Source organism: Danio rerio, chromosome 3, assembly GCF_052040795.2.
Source record: "Danio rerio strain M-AB ecotype USA chromosome 3, GRCz13ab, whole genome shotgun sequence".
NCBI classification, from domain to species: domain Eukaryota; kingdom Metazoa; phylum Chordata; class Actinopteri; order Cypriniformes; family Danionidae; genus Danio; species Danio rerio.
The window spans coordinates 12,473,095-12,495,674 of record NC_141023.1 but is presented as its reverse complement, the minus strand read 5'-3'; the positions used below and the strand labels follow the sequence as shown (position 1 = coordinate 12,495,674).

Here is a 22,580-nt window from a genome sequence, read left to right as displayed (position 1 = left end):
TACAATGGATCAATGACTGGAGCTGTATTCACATAATCTTTTCCTTTCCGTTCAACTTTTCCTAAAGCTTCTTGAAGGAAAAAGTGAAAGGGAAAGATGTAAGGAGGCCAAACATCCTTCTCATGTTGCTGAATCCGACAATTTGCGGAGCATGAAAAAAGAAATGTCAGGGAGCCAACACAAATAAGAGCTTACTCTGGCGGGGATTTAAATATATATTTCAGTCCAGTGTTCTCAACAAACCCGCCAAATGTTTATCTCTGGATTTTTATTCTACATTAGAAATTAAATAAATAAATAAACTTTAATACAAAACTAAAGACAAAGAAAAACCAAAATAAACAGTAAATAAAGCAAACAATAAATAAAAGACTATAAACACATAAACAAAATAGTCTAAATAACTAAAAGAGAACAATAAATAAACAATCAATAAAGAAATGCAAATAAATAATCCACTAAATAACTAAAAACTACAAAAGAAAAGAAAGAAAAACAGACATAAAACTATAATATGAACTAAAGAATGTATAATAACAAAATAATTATCCGTTAAAAAATAAATAAGAAATAAAAACAATACATTTATGAAGTAATAAACTAATTAAAAGTCAAATAAAAAAGAGAAATCATCCAAACAAACAATGCCATTAAATAAGCAAAGTATGGGGTTTTGTTTGAGGTGCTTCGTGTAAACATCCATCTGCAGAATGTTACGCTGAGCTGTTTTGTGAGTGACATCTGTGAATAATTCTGCATTTATTGCATCTGGACAGACACATTCTGCAAGTATTCACGTCAGTTTTTTCCTCAGTACAAGTGGACTAGCAGTCAGTGTGGTTCACGAAAAAAGCTGAGAGTTTAAGGTTTCTACCCCTTGCTAGGACCTCTTCCTTTATGGCTCAGGACTCTCATATCAACTCAAACACACACACACACACACACACACACACACACACACATACACACGGCTCCTCTGCCTCTATTTCCTGCCTCAATATTTTTGGCGCTTCATAATGCTCTCCTTTCTAATATAATCTGTCCTGAAAATAGCGTATAAGCTCATGTGATACATAATATTTACATAATGTATCGTAGCAGGCACGTAGATGTCAAAACGACATCAAAATTGCAATCATTTTGATGTTAACTGACTACATCGATGTCAAAAGAACATGAAATTGACATCTGCAGTAGCATTAGCATCAAAATCATTTTGAATTCATTCATTTTGCAATTTTAAAAATGTTTTGAGGCCAGATGGTTTGATGTTTTATTTTTGATGTCAAGGTAGTTTAAATGCATTGTAGGGATACAAAATCCAGTGTAAGTTTGGATTTTATTATACAACCCCAAATCAGAAAACGTTGGGAGAGTATGGGAAACACAAATAAAATAAAAAAGTGGTGATTTCCAAATTTACTTTGACTTGAATTTCATGGCAGACAATTAAAACACAAAATATTTCATGTTTTTCAGGTCAACTTCGTGTCATTTTTTAAATATACATCCTTTCCCCTCATTCAGACTTGCAACACCTTCCAAAAAAAGTTGGGACAGAAACTAGTAATCAGGTAAATTGGTTATATCATGATGTGATTTGAGTCAGGTGATGTTAAGAGGTGATTGTACACAGATACAGTGGCTGTGTCCGAAACCGCCTACTACTCAGTAGGTACTGCATGTGAATTTAAACGTACTACTCGGCCGTTAGAAAAGTACGTTCTATACAGTATGAATGTGAGAAGTATGAATGGAATTCAGACGTACTACATCCGCCATTTTGTCATGGTCACGTGACCTACCTGCGTCAGTTGCGTCGCTTCATTTCCATTCATGAAAATTCTCTCGCGGGGCATTGAGGGATAGCGCAGCGTGCATGGGATGCTCACTCCAGAATCTCGCCGGAAGTAGTAAGTCATCCAGGTACTTCTCGCATACTGATTTTCGAATTCTATGAATTTGGACATACTACTCGGCTCGCATACTGATTTTAGCATACTAAATAGTATGGAATTATGCGGTTTCAGACGCAGCCAGTGTTTGTTTTAACGGCACAAACCAGCACAAATCAAGTACAAACGACCTGTGCTGGTTTGAAGTCATTTAAGCAACATGAAGAGGAAAATGTCAAAAAAAAAATAATGCTTAATATCTCAGACCCCAAACCAACCACAAACGTTAGTTTTTGCGACACAAATCAGCACAATCGAATGACATACAGGGTTCAACGCTAAGGAATTTTTTTACTGGTCTGATCGGGCTAGTGGCTTAGATTTTAACTTGCCCTGCCAAAATTTTTACTGACCTCACCAAAAAAAAAAAAAAAACATGGGAAGTTAATAGCTATATTTTAGCCGCATATTTTAAAAAATGTGTCAAAAATAAATTCTGAATCTAGAATTTTAATACTTAAAAAAATGTAATAAAAGTGTTATGCAAACAAAAAGAGTAGTATGGAAAATGTAGAGGTATTTTATTGCGGTTCGAAATTATTTAACAAAAGGTAGGCTGTGTCCATCTTGCAGTGTAAACAAAGCAGCGACGAAACGCAAGCCCAAATAGTCATGCAGTATGAAAACATCAGTGACACAACTACTTTCAAAATCATGCAGTCTGAACTCTGCATACGTCCCTCTAATAATTATGGGTCGCCACAGCAGAATGAACAGTCAACTCATCCAGCATATGTTTTACGCAGCGAATGGCCTTCCAGCTGCAACCCCATTCACAATCAAGTAACATAAAACAAAACATCCTCGTCCACCATGCACCATCTATCCTCATCAAACAACCATCTTTTGATAGCTTTTTCAAACCTCCTTAAGTCTTTTATTTCTTTGATTGATTTTGGTAATTAGTTCCACATTATTCCACTTGTATATACAAACATATTTTTCCCCACTAGACTTCTACATTTAAATAAACAAATATTAAAATCCCAACCCCTAGTACTGTATGAATGCTGTTGCCTCACCATTTGAAAACCATTTTTAAACATTTTAGTATATTTATGTAGAAAAGTTTGCCAACAAATGCAAGAGAAAATTATTCAAATGTTTAAAAACAATGTTCCTCAAAGAACGTAGAGAATTCCTCAAGCAGCACTGCATCAAGAATCGTCATTCATCTATGAGCGATATCACCACATGGGTTTGGGACTACTTTGGCAAACCTGTCAAGTACCACAATATGTAGTTACATCCACAAACGGCAGTTAAAACTGTAAAAGCCCTATGCTAACAGAGTCCAGAAGCCTCATCGACTTCTCTGGGCTCAGAGGCATCTGGGATTGACACAACACAGTGGAAACGTGTACTGCAGTCAGATGAATAACTATTTTATGTATTTTTGGAAAGAAACAGACGATGTGAAAGAAAGAAAAAAGGATCATCGAGACTGTTACCAGCAACAAGTCCAAAAGCCAGGGTCTGTCATGGTATAGGGTTGTGTTAGTGCCCTTGGCAATGGTGACTTTCACTTCTGTGATGCACCATTACTGCTAAAATGTACATAGAGATTTTGGAGCACAATATGCTGCCTTCTTTTACAGGAACGCCCATTCATATTTCAACAAGACAACGACAAAACCACATTCTGCACACTTTACAAAGCTCTGGCTGCGTAGATAGAGGATACAGGTACTTGACTGGCCTGCCTGCAGTCCCGACCTGTCTCCAATAGAGAATGTGTGGCTTGGAATATGCGTTTATTTAAAAATAAAATATTCAATAACGTATGTTGTATGGTCTGCAATAAAACACAAGTCAGAGTAAATTTAGAAATCACTTCTTTCTTTTTTATTTGCGTTTTCTATACTGTGCCAACTTTTTCTGATTTGGAGTTGTATTATAATACTTTTTGTGTCACTGCTTTTGGTCAAAAAGGTCATCACGGTTTTGGCATCAAATTTATTATGACATCATGCTTGATTTAAAATTGATGTTGTTTTGACATCAAGGTGCCTCATGGGTTTTATTAGGTGATCACATTAAAATGTCAAAACTAAACTCAAGGAAACTCATGGTTTTTATGAAAATGATCTTTCAGAAACACTGAAATACTGGCTCTAAACATGTGAACTTAATATCTTAGGTAAAGAATAACTGATTGTTGGCAGTTGAATTCTAAGTAAATAATGCACACCAGAAGTGGTGGAGCTGTTACACCTCAAATATGCATAATTTTCCAGAGTGAATTATATAAAGTGAGAGTTTCACAAGATAAAATTTATGGCATGGCGACTATTCACAAAAACCTCTCGTCTCCAACATCAACATACAAAGATGGATCGTTTGTGTTAGAGACACCAAATCTGGAACAGAGAGCACTGATGGGAGTTTGGTTTTCTTGAGTCATCACTTTCCTTCAGTTAACCCACGTCTGGAGAAAGTCAGTGAATGGTAACAACACTTTAAACATGAGAGGATACATCAAGACCAATGATATGTCTGCAGTGGCAATACAATCATCCAATATTAGGCTAAAGTAGAGTAAGATTGTCTAAATAACCACTCAAGGTGGTTTTTGAACACCACAGTAGGGCTTCACCAAATTCAAAAACTGTAATTATGGATGATTTTGGAGAAGAACATTTCTGTGTCCTTCAATGAACTGGAGCTTCTTTTTAAAGACCTGCGCAACATCCTATAATGTAAAATCCAACTGAGCTGCTTTTCAGAATTAATTTATTCAAACAAATGTTGGAATTAGAAACAAATTAGCATTAAAATTAAAGTAAAGAACATTATATGGATCCACGAGGACTAATTTATTGATTCCGACATGTCTTTCAATGAACCCAGGATCCCAAACATTAAGTTGAAGACTCTAAATTGTGCACATAAAGGAGGAATAAATGACAAAAGGCCATTCAATTACATTTAAGTAATGCACAAAAGATGGGAGTATGTTGCGGTTACTACAACCTAAAGTATTTTTTGATGTTTAAAATCAGATGTTTACATGCTTTAGATGTTAAGATGTTTAGATTTCTCACAGATTTCATACACTCAAGCATACCATTTTAGAGTTGTTAATAGAGATATTAACAGTAGATTATTGCAGTTAATTGGATATACAACACGATTTGGTTGGTTGATTGTTTGGCTGGTTGGTATGTTGATTGGGTGGTAGACATGTTAGTTGGTATGTTGGTTGGTAGGTATGTTGGTTGGTTGGCTGGCTGGGTTCGGCAACATCTATTTATGGAAAAACTATACTACAATTGTCAATCAATCAATCAATCAATCAATCAATCAATCAATCAATCAATCAATCAATCAATCAATCAATCAATCAATCAATCAATCAATCAATCAATCAATCAATCAAACATGTTTTACATCAGATGTTAAGGTCTTTAGATTTCTCACACATTTCATCCTCAAACATACAATTTTAGAGTTGGTAATAGAGATATTAACAGCAGATTATTGCTGTTAATTGAATATACAAAGTGGGTTGGGGCGACACGGTGGCGCAGTAGGTAGTCCTGTCACCTCACAGCAAGAAGGTTGCTGGTTCGAGCCTTGGCTAGGTCAGCTAGCATTTCTGTGTGGAATCAATCAATTAATCAATAACTAGTTCAGTAGTAGTTCACGATCTTTTAATTGGCCATGTGTCAAACTCAAAAACCAATATATTTGGTTACCCCTAAACCTAGGGTTTAAAAAAAAGCATAATTTGAGGGTGAAATAAGATGTTTATTGACCTTCTATTCCATTGAGGAAGTGCGCTCATTTTTGCCACTGTTTTAGAACTTCCAAATTTAGTTGCCTATAGGAGAAATGACTAGGAATAATAAACAGTTTAAAAGACTCAAACTACTCGCTCTACAAACAAGTGTGTTCATAACTACACATAAAAAGTTGAATAATATAATACAAAAATATCAGTTTGCAACATCAAGCAGCGTAAGGAGCTGTTTTAACATCTAAAAATCTGTGGAAGTGAATGAGACCAGAAGTCTCGAGCCAAAAAGATTCATAAAATAAGAATAAGATCAATATACTATCAAATGTATATGTTTCCGCTGCGTAAAAACAAGCTGGATAAATTGTCGGTTTATTCATGAATGAATGAACGAATGAATATATATATATATATATATATATATATATATATATATATATATATAATATTCATATATATATATATATATTCATATATATATATATATATATATATATATATATATATATATATATATATATATATATATATATATATATATATATATATATATATATATATATAATATTCATTCATGAATGAACAACAACTTATCCAGCTATAATAATGGCCTAGCAACCATACATAACATCCTAGCGACAATATTGGAAAGTGAAAATAAAAAAATACAAATAAATCAACTCAAAACCCATAAAGATTAAGAGAATAAATATAATGTTTTTGGTAAAAGTAGCCATTCTTATTGTATTTTGCTTTCATCTTCCCAGGCCTTTCTTCATATATCATTCTTCCTGCCAAAAAGATCTCTAAATCTGTGAGTAAATTCAAGTGTTTCACTAGGGAAGGGGTTTTGCAGATGTTGCCCTGCATGTGTAAATGCTGTTTGCTTATTACCTCTGTTGGATATCAGAATCTGTTCCTGCACACTTTTAGTTGACCTAGTGGGCTGTTGTGATGATTTTAACTGTCCTAGTCAGTATGATCACACACATGTGCATGTAACGCACCCACCCACCTGCTCACACGCTCTCTTTCCCACTCCACAACATCTTGTTGAAACAGCCCTGAATTACGCAACCCCATTTGGAAAGTGGGCTGTGAGTGAGAGCAGATGTTGGATGTATGCATTAAGACTGGAGAAGTATAGACAAATATAATATTTAGGTTCCTATACAAATAATCTTCAACAGACTAATGGTGGACACGTTTGCTGGGTATATCGTTAATCATGCTGTTACTTCTCTCCTTTGTTAAGTGCATGTTGAAAACCCACACTCTTATCTTAACAAACCCCTGACCTCAATATTACTCTTTAGCAATTATCTTGTCCAGCAGTGTTTGTGCTACAATACTCAAATCATATGTCTTGTTAGAGAGATGTGCTAGCACTTCTCTCTGTGACCAAGCCATTTTGCCTAATGAACAAAACTAACACCTTTGAAACCACATAGCAACCACACAGAACACCCCAAAAACACACCAATGACTTGAAATCACCCAACAAAACACACCAGCAACCAACAAAACACACACACTAGTTGCAATATAGAACACCCTACCTAGAAAACATCTAGAAGAACACCCCAGAAGACATTTAGAACATCTTTTCTAGAAAACACTGAGAACACGCTAGTAGCAATCCAGAACACCCTACCTAGAAAACATCCAGAACACCCTACCTAGGAAACATCCAGAGCAACCCAGTAGCCATTTAAAACATCTTTTCTAGATGTAGCCACCCAGAACATCCATCCTAGCAAAAACTGAGAACACCCTAGCCATCCAGATCACCCTACCTAGCAAACATCTAGAACACCCTATTAGCCATTTAGAATATCTTTTCTAGAAAACACTGGGAACACACTAGTAAAAGTTAGAGAAGAAGTTTTGGTGTTTGTTATCTAGGGCTTTTTGTATAGTTACTAGTGTGTTCTCAGTGTTTTCTAGGATGGATGTCCTAGATGGCTTCTAGGGCGTTCTGGATTGCTTCTGGTCAAGGGAGCAATTCTGGTCTGAGAGGTGGGGGGGACCAAATCTGAGGGATGATGATACTGTTGTGGAATGTTGGTGATAGTTTTAGAAATGTGCAGCAATGTTGAGTAATTGTGTGCAGAAAAGCCTAAATTTGAAAAATAACCTATTTTGACATAATAACATAACATAATAACATAATAACATAATTTGGGAAAATTATGGCATGAAGTAAAGTGCTATATCTAAAATAAGTGAGGGGGACATGCGCCACTGCTTCTGGTGTGTTCTGGATGGCTACAGGGGTGTTGTAGATGTTTGCTAGGTAGAACATTTTGGATTGTTTTTACTGTGTTCCCATTGTTTTCTAGAAAAGATGTTCTAAATGGCTACTGGGGTGTTCTGGATGTTTCCCAAGTAGGGTGTTCTGGATTGCAACTAGGGTGTTCTAGATGTTTGCAAGGTATATTGCTCTAATTTGTTATTAGTGTGTTCCCAGTGCTATCTAGAAAATATTTTCTAAATGGCTACTGGGGTCTTCTGGATGTTCACTAGTAGCAGTCCAGAACACCCTCCCTAGCAAACATCTAGAACACCCTAGTAGCAATCCAGAACACCCTCCCTAGCAAACATCTAGAACACCCTAGTAGCAATCCAGAACACCCTCCCTAGCAAACATCTAGAACACCCTAGTAGCAATCCAGAACACCCTACCTAGGTAACATCCAGAACACCCTATCTAGCAAATATCCAGAGCACCCTAGTAGCAATTTAGAACATCTTTTCTAGAAAACACTGGCAACACACGAGTAGCCACCCAGAACATCCATCCTAGCAAACACAGAGAACACCCTAGCCATCCAAAACACTCTACCTAGAACATCCTAGCAGTCATACAGAGCACTGTAGCAAACACAAAGACCACCCTATGTACTAAACACCGTTCAAACTTACAGCAAAAACTTCAAACTAGTGAAATGTCAAACCAGGTTTTTGTTTGCCATGAGGTATGATTTGCATGATCTGTTTGTCATGAGGTGTGATTTGTATGATCTGTTTGTCATGAGGTGTGATTTGTATGATCTGTTTGTCATGAGGTGTGATTTGTATGATCTGTTTGTCATGAGGTGTGATTTGCATGATCTGTTTGTCATGAGGTGTGATTTGTATGATTTGTTTGCCATGAGGTGTATAATTTGAGAATGTGAGACTATGAAAGTGTCACAGATAAATGGCATTAAACTCTGGGTGAGTTTGATCTTCCCATTGGATCATCTTGGAGGATGATCTTCCCATTCCCACACGGACTGCTCATTTACTGGGATCATTCAAATGGCAACTAAAAACCCACCTCTTCCAAAATCACCTGAACCCCTGTGAAGAAAACCAGGAGTCCCTCTTCTCCCTGTTCAGTCTGACATTATCAAAAGGATTACGAAAAATTGCACAGAGTGTGCCGGGCTTAACAAGTCTGTGATTTGAACCAGCCTTTAAATAAGGAAAACATACAAAAAGTGCAGAGCTGTGTGGCCTCGGGCCTGGAGATGAGAACCACTGCCCTAGAAATCTATATAAGACAACATGAAGCATTAGAGATAGGTCTTGGAGAGCAGAAGCGGGATAATTATTAAAGAAATTCCCGGACAGAATCGGTTATTCATTTTGCAAAGCCAAAATCCATTTTCCTGAATAAACAGGCCAATGAAAAATGCGGTCAGTGTACTGGAGAGGCGCACAGAGAGCATCACGCTTACTGAAAAACAATTACAGTCACATCTTGGACACCGACCAACCATGACAGAGCCAACAAGATAAAATCTGAGTTACAAACAAAGTCACTAAACTTATTATTGTTATGAACTCAACCAATTAACCCATTTATTCAGAACTTTGGCAGGATGTCTTATTAGTACAAACATGCTATCTCCAAAAAACACTGATGACATCGTAATGAACCGTCTCGGATGATGTCACAACAAATGTTTAACTGCTCTCTTTTTGGAAAAGAAGGAGCACCAACACAAGGTTAAAGGGATAGTTCAGTCAGAAAAGCATATTTCTTCATCATTTACTCACACTTAAAGGGGTCGGTCCACTAGGATATCATATTTTAAACTTTAGTTGTTGTGTGAACATAAACAACATCTCTGAATGTAATACACTTAAAGTTCTATGCAAAGAAAGACATAGGCTTTCACGGAGTTATCTTAGCGAAGCCTACAGCGAATGAAGTTTGGAGACTACAAAAAAACACATCCAGGTAAATGAGATCACAAACGCTTCAGGTTACGCGTATTCACCCCAAGTAGCTGAGGAGCGTGGCCAGAGGAGCTGTAATGTTATAGCAGAGAAAGCTAAAATGCAGTCCAAACTTTGCTATTTCCACAGAGCTTCTTCTGTTTCTGTATTTGGGCTTCCAAAGGACAAGACACAAAGAAAGAAGTGCTACAGTTTAATTTTAGTTATGTTCCAGAAAATTGTAACTAATATATAGCTAGCATTTGACAAAGGAAAACTTCCAGAAAGTCTCCCAGTTCAGTGCTGGATTCGACTAAAATCTCGTCCAACCATAATAGACGAAGCTGTGGATGGTGAGCCACAACCTGTGAGTGTTTATATTTGTTAAAATTGATCTATGCCATGCACAGTTTCCAGCTTTAACAGTGTGTTGCAGAGAGGAAGTAAACAATGGGAAATGCTGTTTGGCACCGCTAACAATTTAGCTACAAATTCATATTTATCTGTAAAACCGCTGTAAACACTCACAATCTTCAGCAGCGCTGCAATGTCTCTTTATGCGGACGCTTTCTCTGTGTTCTACATCTCAAATAACAAACGCAAAAGATATGTGAATGTTTCATATTACTTACACATCTTTATTCTAAATATATGTGCAAGACACTTGTCGGATGTTATTTTAGAGAGCAGACATGTGTGCTCTTCATTTTCTGTCTGATTCAGGCTCAAACTGATACGCTAACAGCTACTCTGACTGACAGTATTTACACAGCAGAGGCAAAGCGCGTGCTAGTAGAGGTGTGAAGCTTTTCCTGGTGAGGTGAAGCTGATCTGCAAATCACAGCACATTATGTTAGCTGACCAATCAGAACCTCTTGAGGGCGGGCTTTCGGAGGAACTAGGAAATATGACAGTGGTTTTCATGTTAGCAGAGTAGATGTATATAAACAAGGAAAGTTATATGAAAAATAACATGATTTTCTACAAGTAAAGCATGAGCTCACATTGCTTTGCATCTTATTAACACAACCAAGCCTTAAAAATACACTCTGGACCACCCCTTAAAGTCATTCTAAACTTTTATGAATTTCTTGTATTATATTATTTTTCTGTCTGAAGGAATTAAGATCCATAGTAGAAGCAAAAAAATAATGTAGAAGTTTTCCAACGCTGAAGAATGTTGGGGGAAAGCAGCCATTGATATCCTTAAGATGATACTATGAAAAAAATCATGTCAAAGTTTTTTTTCTCCAACATTTTTTGGTATAACTTATTTTGTGCTAAAAAAATAAAGAAACTCAAGAACAAGTTAGAGGACATGTAAATGATGCCAGAATTTCAATCTTTAGGTGAACTATTCCTTTAAAGCAGCGGTTCCCAACAGGGTGGTCGCGGCCCACAAGGGGGCCTCAGCGAGCTTTGTGGGGGGTCGCGTCATATTTTAAAAAAATCTTAGCAGTGGACAATTAGGACAATGATCATGTTGCCTTAGTTCATTTTATCCCCTAGCTCAGTGGTCCTCAACCATCGGTCCTAGATCAATTGGTACCGCTCCGCACAAGAAATCATTAATTATTTCAGTTTTATTTATTATCCGAGTCTGAACGATCTTTTATTTTGAAAAATGACTGTACTCTCGTCTTGGTCACTTGAGCGCCCAAATTTAACCCACAAGCAGCAAAATGAGTAAGAAACAGGCGTCTTTAGAAAATTTGTAATCCTCTAAGAAAACGGTTGGTGGTCGCATAGCAACCTACGAAACACTCCCAACCCCACGCAGTAAAATTGTCAAGCGTTGACCGGTGCGTGGTGATACCGATGTTTTGCTTTTATATTTTACATTAGTCTATTATTCATTCATTCTTTTATTTATTTTCTTTTTGGCTCAGTTCCTTTATTAATTCGGGGTCGCCACAGCGGAATGAACCGCCAACTTATCCAGCACATGTTTTACGCAGCGGATGCCCTTCCAGCTGCAACCCTTCACTGGGAAAACATTAGGCTTATCTTAATGCATAAAAATATCTACATATAGTAATAAACATACCATTTGTTTGAAAACAACATTTTTATCATCATTACTGCAAACTTATATGAGCGATTATATCATTAAATGTGGAGAGGGGCTTACAATATTTTCAGGGGGGAAAAGGGGGTCTCAGGCAAAAACAGGTTGGGAACCACTGCTTCAAAAGACTTTTAATTTTGGCATGAATAAAGTTTTACAAACAGTTTTACAAACAGTAATGATGGTGTTGGTTTTACCATATCAACCAAACCAAATTCCTATCATTTAGATGTGATGCAGGCACAGAAAACAGCATCCTTCTCAACACAAGACAAACTAAACTCTTCCAGACATCATCTACAGCTGCAGAGTTTAAGGGACATTCACCAACTTTATGACGACTGGCTTTATGCAAAACTATAAAAATCTACATATGTGTGTTGCTGAGGACTCATTTCAGCAGTTCAGAATTGCTTCTTCATATAGAAAAACAGCTACATTGCACACTACTTGAAAGCTAATATCAGACGACGGCAAAACAGACCACTTTAATGATGTTCCAAAAGCATGTTTACATAACATTAGCTATGTTTCCATCTAAAGATGTGAATTAAACTTGTGCCCAAACTGGAACATCAAGTAAATCATTTGCAAATTTAACACCGTTTACATCCAGTGACTCAAAGTGAACTAAATCATAATTACCTGATAAAGTGGCGGTAAATATCAAAAAGAAAAACGGAATTTGCTGTGATATATTAGAAGCCACTGAAGACTTTTTTCCTTATAGAATAAATGACTTGCTATTTTATTTATATTGAGTAAAAAGTTTCCTACTCATTAAAGAGCATTAGTGTTTTGAGCGTATTTTCAAAATGTATGTCCTAACCCCAGCCCTAACCTTAACCTTAACTGATGTGCATAAAAATAAGGTGGATAAAAACATAGCTATAGTCATAGAAGAACCATCCTTGGTTGTCCAAAGAACTTTCAGCGAAAAGTACATTCTGTAAAGAACATTTTTAAAACTCCAAAGAATGGAAATGGAATGACAGATTTGGAACATGGATTCTAAAATAGAATCTTTATCATTTTTCTAAGAGTGTATGTAGAGGATTCCGCACCTTCTTGAGAGCTCGTGACGGAGGTTTCCTGATGGGTTTGGAGATCTCGCTCCGTTTGGACACTGATCCATTGCCCTGTTTACTGGTGGAGGGTGAGGGTGAAGGGGTCGTGGCTGTGGGGCTCGTCCGGATGGCCATTTCCTCAGTGCAGGTGAGACGAAGACTGCGGAAATACTCATCAGTCTCTCTGTCAACCACCAGCAGTCTGGTCTCATGTTCCACAGCTTTAATCCGCTGCACCACCTGAAGACAAGAGAAATGCACATTTAGAAAAACTGCTTATGGGTCCCCACATTAAGAAATACTATATTATTTAATAGTAAAGTGTTTTTGAACCATACTAAAGTGTATTATAGGGATGCAACGATTACAGTTTTTGATTGTACATGTATAGTCTGAGGAATAATCACAGTTGTCTAGATTATACATTCATTAATTTCAAAACACTACTAGTTGTAAGTAATAAGTAGCCCCACACAGAATCTGCGCGTGCAGAATTCCGCAGATTTTCCGCAGATTTCTAGCCCATCATTAATTCAGTTTATTTACTTGAGTAAATGTGTAAATCTACATTTATTCAGTTTTTGTTCAGTAAATTATTACTTTTTATTTCATATATTAAGGCTTTAGTTATGATACTCCGCTGGATACTCCCAAAATAATTCCGCAGAAATCTGCAGATTTTTACCAAAATTCTCCGCAGAAATAGCAAAAAACGTCCGCAGATTCTGTCTGGCCCTAGTAATAAGTAATAATTTTACACTGAAAACAAATGACAGAACAATGAATTAATAAATGAATGAATAAATAAATAAATTAATTAATTAATAAATAAATACAAACATACATACATGCATAATAAATAAATTTAATAATTAATTAATTAATTAAAAATAAATAAATACATAAATGTATTAATAAATTAATTTATTAATTAATGTTATGTACAAATACATAAATAAATAAATAAATAAATAAATAAATAAATAAATAAATACATAAATAAATAAATAAATAAATTTAATAAATATTAATTAATAAAAAATAAATAAATACATAAATAAATAAATTTATAAATACATTTATTTATTTATTTATAATAAATAAATAACAATACGTTTACAAAAACTGTATTTGTCTAATGTAAATCTAAGCATCATATTAGCTAAGTATTTCCCTTTTAAAAAGAACAAATGCTGCTGAACCTCTGTCTGAAAGGCACTCTTGATCAACTATGTTATGAACTTGTTTGGTATTTTTCTTTTGTATTTTTTTTTCCTCTTTAAAGTAGAAATGTGTTTCCCAGTGATGGGTTTCAGCTGGAAGGGCATCCACTGCGTAAAACATATGCTGGATAAGTTGGCGGTTCATTCCACTGTCCCCAGATTAATAATGGGACAAAGCTCAAAAGAAAATGAATAAATGAGTAGAAATGTGTTTTTGTATGCTAGTACTCCACTGTATTACATAGACAGACATACAGTAACCATTTGAGTTCTGAATATGCCAAATAGGCTCAACCCCCCTGTTTACTGTAGTAAAAAAACCCTTCTATATTCATTTTTTGTTTCCATGTATTAAATAAGTAAACTGCCACTTTTCTAATTAAATGACACATTTATAAATATATATTTTTAAACTTACAGGCTAATTATTAATAATAATAATAATAATAATAATAATAATAATAATAATAATAATAATAATAATAGTTATAATAATAATAATAATAATAATAATAATAATAATAATAATAATAATAATAATACATTTTATTTATAACATGCTTTTCTAAAACCCAAAGCGCTTACAAGAAAGTAAAAACAACAAAGCAAGTAAACAATTAAAAAAATGCAATAAAAAAACACAGTAAGAATAAAAGATATCACAAATTAAAAACAGACCTAAAAAGATGAGTTTTAAGTAGCTTTTTAAAAGCATCAAATGATCCGGCACTCCTAATGTTAGTGGGAAGAGCATTCCACAGTTTGGGAGCACGGAAAGAGAATGGCCTACCTCCCATGGTGCTGAGTTTGCAGCGAGGCTGAAACAGCGTAAGACTCAAGGCAGAGCGTAGACTGGAGCCGAACCATGAACCGCTTTATATGTTAAAATCAATGTCTTAAAATCACATTTCACGAATTACAAATCACAAAATTCACATATTTCACGATCTGAATGATAATAATAAATAAGAAGTATGTTTTTAATACTAGACAACACTTGATGTTTCTGTCTCTGTCAGTGACCCAGTGACAGTTAAAACGAGTACATTCTCTCAGTGCTTCTGTCACTGTTTAATCCTTTCTGGAGATGAAAGCAGAGAAAACCCCACTGCTCCTCCATGACATTGGGATACAGGCCATACAAGGTTGTCTATATCAAAGAACTGCAGATAAGCAGATATTATAACAATTTATCAATAAATACACCTCGTTCTCTCGATGTCCACAGCTGTGATTTGCTGATCAAATGAAAAACAAAATATGGGGAGGAGCCAAATTCTGCCGCCGTTTTCATTTCAAATTTAAAGGGGACTGAGGCGATAATTTGGTGTATAGTGCATGAGCTAATCGCAAAACTTTAAGGGGGGCTGAATAGAAATATAGGGGGGCTACAGCCCCCGTAAAATAGGCCTAGCAACAACCATGCACAGCCATATCACCCTGCGGCCCAAGATCAGTTCATTACTGAAGCTAAGCAGGGCTGAGCCTGGATGCAAGACCACATGGGAAAACTAGGTTGCTGTTGGAAAGGGTGTTAGTGAGGCCAGCAGGGCCAGACTCAACCTGCAGTTTGTGTGCGTCCCATTGCCCTAATAAAGTGAAGGGGACTCTATACTGTCAGTGAGCGCCGTCTTTCAAATGAGACGTTACACTGAGGTCCTGACTCTCTGTGGTCGTTAAAAATCCCATGGCACTTCTTGTAAAGAGTAGGGGTGTCACCCTGGTGTCCTGGCCGAGTTCTCTCCATCAGCCCTTACCCATCATGGCCTCCCAATCATCCCCAAACACTATGGACTACAAATCCACCATTTCCGGACTACATTTTCATACATGCACTCTGCTCACACTCACACATGCTTCCTCATCTAGACTGATTACTCTCGCACCACCTGAGGATTGTCAGAGACTGATTACACACACTATTTAAGCCGCACACTCACTCACTCACCATTGCCGAGTCTTGTTTATCTGTAAGGTGACAATTCAACGCGTTTCTTTAGTCTTGTTTTCCCGTGTGTTTACCTTAGCCTTGCTTCCAAGTTTTCCCTGTCTGCCGCCTGCCTTCTGACCTCTCGCCTGATCCTTTGACAATGATTCTGAACTTCCTTTATACATCTGTTTGCACCTGTGTTGACCATTGCTTGCCTGACTTTGAATAAACCTGCATGTGGATCCTACTACAGTTGTCTGTGTCACTCCCCATGTTACACCAACATTGGTCAATTGCACATGGTATTAGCTTCCTTAAATTAGTTTAACTGAACATTAATCGGATCCATTTATCATCCAGCTTAGTTACAACAAAAGCATTTAACAAATACAGCCAGTTCATTTGTTATTTATTAAACTCAAACTAATAACATTTTTATTTCCCAGAGATGGGTTGCGGCTGGAAGGGCATCCGCTGCGTAAAAACGTGCTGGATAAGTTGGAGGTTCATTCCGCTGTGGCGACCCCGGATTAATAAAGGGACTAAGCCGACAAGAAAATGAATGAATGAATAATACAAATGTTTGGCCCAGTGATTGAGCTATGGTGCATGCCATAAACCTTCCAGATATCGGCCAATAAATATTAGATGGACTCCTAATTTTTAACCCATCTAACTTCTATATTACTAAATATGTAAACTGCATTTTATGTACTTATATGATTTTAGCGTATTAATGTTAAATGAGTTGAAATAAATAAATATAAACTATATGATGAGCCATTATAACTCATATCCAGTGTTTTTTTGATTCACCGGTCATAACTAAAACATCAGATCATATTGTCTGATGGAGTCTTCAATACTCTATTAGTGTCAGTGCAACTAAAGAAATGTGTGGTATTTGATTGTCCATTCGCAAGAAGGTTTCGCAGTTCAGTCAGTGTTTCCCCACAGGTTTCTAAAAAGCAGGGCTCTTTATTTCCCATTCTAAGTTGCTTCGGTTGCCAAAAGCTTCTTAAGTCAAATAAACGGATGTCAAATGTTTCATAGACACTCGCTGGTGTTTACACAGCCCTGCGATATATATACACGCTATTAGTCAGAAATGTGGACCTGCTGACACATTATCATGACTATCATCATGACTGCTTTTACACACTGAGAATAGCAGAGATCACTGTGGCATTGATGAAGTGGACAAAATATAAAGTCAGATCTATAAAAGATGAGTTTTTGGGGGGGTCTAAATTCCAGTTTTGCATAATATGGTAAACTGTAAAAATGCTGGGTTCCACATAATCGACTTGTGATGGGAAAACAGGAAGAAATTAAGTTCATGAGTTTGTATAAATTTAGGTGGATTAAACATAAAACAATTAAGTTAATTTTCTTCACTTTCACCAATTGGAGAAGTTTTTTCCTCGCCGCTGTCGACACTAGCTTCCATGGTTCAGAATCTGTAGAGCTGCGCATCGATGATCTCTTCAGTGTTTGGACTCTCAGTAGTAATTATTAAAACACACTGAACTGAGCTAAACTGAACTGAACTTAAACTCTGAAAACTGAACTACACTGTTTACATTTACTAAGATCTTTTATGTGAAGCTGCTTTGACACAATCTACATTGTAAAAGTATTGAACCAGTGACCTTCTTGCTAAGAGGCTAGGTTCTAACCACTGAGCCACCATGCCGCCCCTAAAACAATTAAGTTTTGGTAAAAAAACTCATTTTAAATAAGTAGTTTGAACAAACAGCAAACGTCATTTTTTGAGTGTATTCACAAGATGCAACATGGAAAATTGTTTCTTTTGTATACAAAACAAATGATAGATCAACTATCTTTTAAGATCTTTAAAGAAATGTTTTTACCAGAGGAGAAATGGTCGTGCCCAACTGAGCCTGGTTTCTCTCAAGGTTTATTTTTCCTTCACTTTTGTCAATTGGTGAAGTTTTGTTCCTTACCAGTGGCTTGCTTGGTTTGGGACTTGTGGAGCTGCGCATCGATGGATTTACTCTTCAGTGTTTGGACTTTTAACAGTGAAAATCAAACCACACTAAACTGAAATAAACTGAACTACAACTCTAAAAACTGGACTTCAGTTTACTAGGACGTCTATGTTAAGCTGCTTTGACGCAATCTACATTGTAAAAGCGCTATAAAAATGAAGCCCAAAATTCAATTAAAGATCTCTAAAGTCCCCTACATCGGTAAGTGCTTCAAAATATAGTAAAAATAATGTGAATAACGTGAAATATTAGCATAATTTAAAATGTCCTCTCTGATTTGAATTAACTGTGAAACATTTGTAACATAACTGCACTGTATATTCATGTGGAACAGGGCTGTTTTCAGCATAATTACTCCGAAATTACTCTAATATGTTGATTTGCTGCTCCATAAACGATTATTCTAAATGTTGAAACAGTTGTGCTACTTAAAATGTGTGTGGAAACATTATTTTCAGTGATTTAAAGTTCAAAATACCAATATTAAATTTAAATAGTGAAGTTTTGCAACATTTTATATGTCATTTCTGTCACTATTGACATCAATTCAATGTAAATTATTCTAGCCCATTCTTATTCTGTTGCAAATTATAACTAGTTCAATAACTATATTTGCTAAATAAATAACCATATAATAGCTAAGGTTTGTAGTATTTAAAAAGACATTATACAGAACAGGGTTTCTACGGGTTTCATAAAGTCAAACTTAAGACCTTTTATGACCTTTTTAGGACCATTATGAATAAAATGTCAGACTTACACAAGGCTGAATGTTAAGGATGTTTTCTATAACCCAGTTAAAACATAAAAAAAAAACATAAAAACAAATGTTATTGTAAGAAAGATAATTAAACCATGTGTTTATAAATATAGATTCAGTAAACATAATTAATAAACAAGAGTTATTAAAGGGCACCTATGATGAAAATCATCTTTTGGACAGAACTGTGTGTAGGTATAGTGTGTTCACAGTCATATTGGGGTGATATAAAGACAATAAGCCTCTATTTTTTTAATTTCCTGACGTTAAAATAGGATCCAAATCCCCTCCATTTTGAGGCCGACCACAACGTGACATAGGAGTGAGGTTTCCCCGTCCACAGAATTGACTGACAGCCGTGAATTAACATCCATAGTAATGCGTTTAATCATATCAACAAGACAGGACGTGCGCAAAGCAACTGGGATTAAAAGATCTGTTCAGCTCTCTGTGATCATCAGTCATCATCAAATATGATAAAGAATAAGTTTTACAAGTTTAAAACGTTTTTAAAACAGTGCATGTTTGTAATAAAGTAGGTTAAAGATGGTAAAATCGCATTAATTCATCACCGCAGCCGCATATCAGTACAATTGTAAAAGAAGGCGCTTCAATCCCGGTTTGTGGACGTTAAATAAGCTTTATTTTGTACATTAACATAACGGATATCAGCTATACAGCAGTGGATATTAGCATGTACCCTGTCACATTTGCGTGCAAAAACAGAGCAAAGTTAAACGCGTGAGCTGTGTGTGTGTGTGTCTGTGTGTGAACTTTGTAAGGACACTGTGTGTGACTCGTTGTTGCAGAAAGGCTTGAATTAACTCCACAACAAATACATCCAATAATCATTGGGAAAGTTCTTACTGTAGTGTTTCTCACAAACCTTACGTGAGGTCTGCTTCCTTCATATCTGTAACTGTGCTGTTTATCTGACAAAGCCAGAGATGAGGACACTGACAATTTGCCATCGTAATGGCATCATCGGGGGGGTAGGGTTGTCCGGTTATATATGTTTGTGAAAAGCGGGGGGTTGGGGTTTGGGGACAGAGACGGAGTTTGACAGAGTGTGCGCGATGTGTGTGAAGAGCGAGGAGGGATCCGAGAGTCTCAAAGCAGTTGTGGGAGACTCCCGGAACTTCCGGGAGACTTGGGATGTCTAAATATCACGTTTAACAACTACAGTGAGACGCAATCCAGCGGTACATCCTTCATAAACTGTCTGACATGCTCTGCTCACTGAAGCTCAAACGAGCGCATGATAGTGTGTGTGTGTGTGTGGCTGTCTGTGTGTGTTTTCAGCGGACGGAGGGCTGTTCAGAAATGCTGGGTAAAACACGGTGTGGATGTGGATCATTTTCGTTCTAAAATGCCATTTTAACACTAAGACGTATTAATGTAAACAGGGCCTAAGTGTGTGTTTATCGCGAGCGGATTTGCGACGAGGGCAATCGTGTTGTCTATTGGCCATCAGCGATGGACAACGGCATCATCTATCGGCCCAACCCTACTACATAGTGTTCAGAGCGGACAGTCCCAATAGTCTGAAAGGTCTCATAAATAATCAGAAGTGTTTTGAGCTGAAACGTTACAGACAGACTCTGGAGACACAAAAGACTTCTCTTAAATCTTGAAAAAGGGGTAAAATAGGTGCCTTTTAAATAAACTTTTGTTAAAACTTTTATTGAGATGGAAGGATTGAAGGATGTTGGTCTGATTGGGCAGGTTTACATGAATACAGGAAAATTAAGACCTGTTTAACATGATTTAGGACTTACAATACAATGTTTCAGTGAATTTAGGGCCTAAAAGTTTGGATTTTGAGACATTTTAAGACCCCCACGGACACCCTGTAGAATGGAACAAAACTATTTACCGACATATGTACACATTTATTTAACAACATACTCAGTTTACATGTCAATTTGCACATAATATAGCTTTACACACATTATTGCCTAATGTAATATGCATTTGTTTTCTCTATTTACTTATTTAATTCCTTTATTATCAGTGTTTTTGTCCTGTCACTGCCATTTTGATACACTCTTCTGTCACAAAAGCAAACTCCTTGTATGTAAAATCTTACCTGGCAGTGGCAATAAAGCTCTTTCTGCTTCCATATGGAGATACATCCTAATCTAATTATCTTCAAGCACTTGTTTTAACACACATGTTGTTGTTATAAGCAATAAAATGCATAATAATACGATCCTGCATTAGGATCCAGTATAATGTGTGCTGAATATTTGAGACCAGCAGCTCAGGTGTGTGTGTGTGTGTGTGTGTTGATGTACCTGATGGTGTGTCTCTCTCTCCACGTTCTCGCCGTTCACCTCCACCACACGGTCACCCGCGCGCAGTCCCGACGCCTCCGCCGGGGACGCGCGTTCCACTTTCCGTATGTACTGTCCGGTTTTTCCTTTCTCTCCGTGCAGATGAAACCCATAGCCGTTCTCTCCTTTCTTCATTACGCACAAGCGAGGCTTCAAATCGCTTGCCATTGTATTCCGCCGTTGCCTTCACATTCACAAACTTGCAACACAATCCATGCGCGATTTCCCAAGCAAAGAAAAATAAATAAATAAAGCGGAAACTTACGTAAAATGCATTCGCAAAGGTTTATAAACGCGCATCGCTGCCGTATGCCGATGTGTTTACAATAACGCGCATGCAACAATTAAAACAGATATGAAGGCAGAAGACTCTCGTGTCCAAAAGCGCTCGCGAGGAATTACATGCAAAAGTGATAGCGCTAAAAGCAGACTGTGCAACTACCTGTGGATGTTCACAGACGCATCCAAAACTCCTCCATGAGACATTCTGCCCACAGAGAGAGAGAGAGAGAGAGAGAGAGAGAGAGAGAGAGAGAAATGCTGTCCACTGAGAAACTGCGTGGCGTGAAAAAAGACCGCCCATAAATAAGCGACAATACAGATGAGCAGAGAAAGAGGCTTATTTGACCCTCATTAATGTATGTAAACAATGTCAAATAGCAGTTATTGATTAAGGAATCATGTATGTTTATTTTTTTACATAATTTTTATGAACAACTGGTAAAAACTAAATGGGAAAAAATATATATGCACATACATGCAGTACCCATGCATATAAACAGAATTATTAGCCCTATCCCCCAATCTTTGCCATGATGACAGTAAAAAATATTTGACTGGATATTTTTCAAGACACTTCTATACAGCTTAGTGACATTTAAAGGCTTAACTAATTAAGTTGGGGTAATTAGGCAAGTCATTGTATAACAGTGGTTTGTTCTGTAGACTATCGAGAAAAAATATAGCTTAAAGGGGCTAATAATTTTGACCTTCAAATGGTTTTAAAAAAATTAAAAACTGCTTTTATTCTGGCCGACATAAAACAAACAAGACTTTCTCCAGAAGAAAAAATATTATCTGACATACTGTGAAAATTTCCTCGCTCTCTTAAACATCATTTGGGAAATATTTTAAAAAGACAACAAAAAAAAAAGAAAAATTCAAAGGGGGGCTAATAATTCTGACTTCAACTGTAAATATTTATGTAAATGTAGATATTACACACACACACACACGTATATATATATATATATATATATATATATATATATATATATATAT

General features: G+C 36.4%; 2 protein-coding genes across 4 annotated transcripts in view; both read right to left on the bottom strand.

Annotated features, from left to right (window-relative positions):
• LOC100535100 (Na(+)/H(+) exchange regulatory cofactor NHE-RF2) overlaps positions 1-21,788 on the bottom strand; it is a 136,122-nt gene extending 114,334 nt beyond the window's left edge. For all 3 annotated transcript variants that reach the window (XR_015480472.1, XR_015480473.1, XM_087244009.1), the window contains exons 1-2: positions 21,261-21,788; positions 13,036-13,278 (exon numbers count right to left, since the gene is read on the bottom strand). Coding sequence is in view for 1 of the 3 variants with exons in the window: in XM_087244009.1 (XP_087100135.1) it covers positions 13,036-13,278; positions 21,261-21,467 (450 nt within the window). In the remaining 2 variants the exon portion in view is untranslated. The remainder of the gene's footprint in view (positions 1-13,035; positions 13,279-21,260) is intronic.
• dnaaf5 (dynein axonemal assembly factor 5) overlaps positions 1-22,580 on the bottom strand; it is a 571,499-nt gene that overhangs the window by 407,238 nt on the left and 141,681 nt on the right. The gene's annotated exons all lie outside the window — the stretch shown is intronic.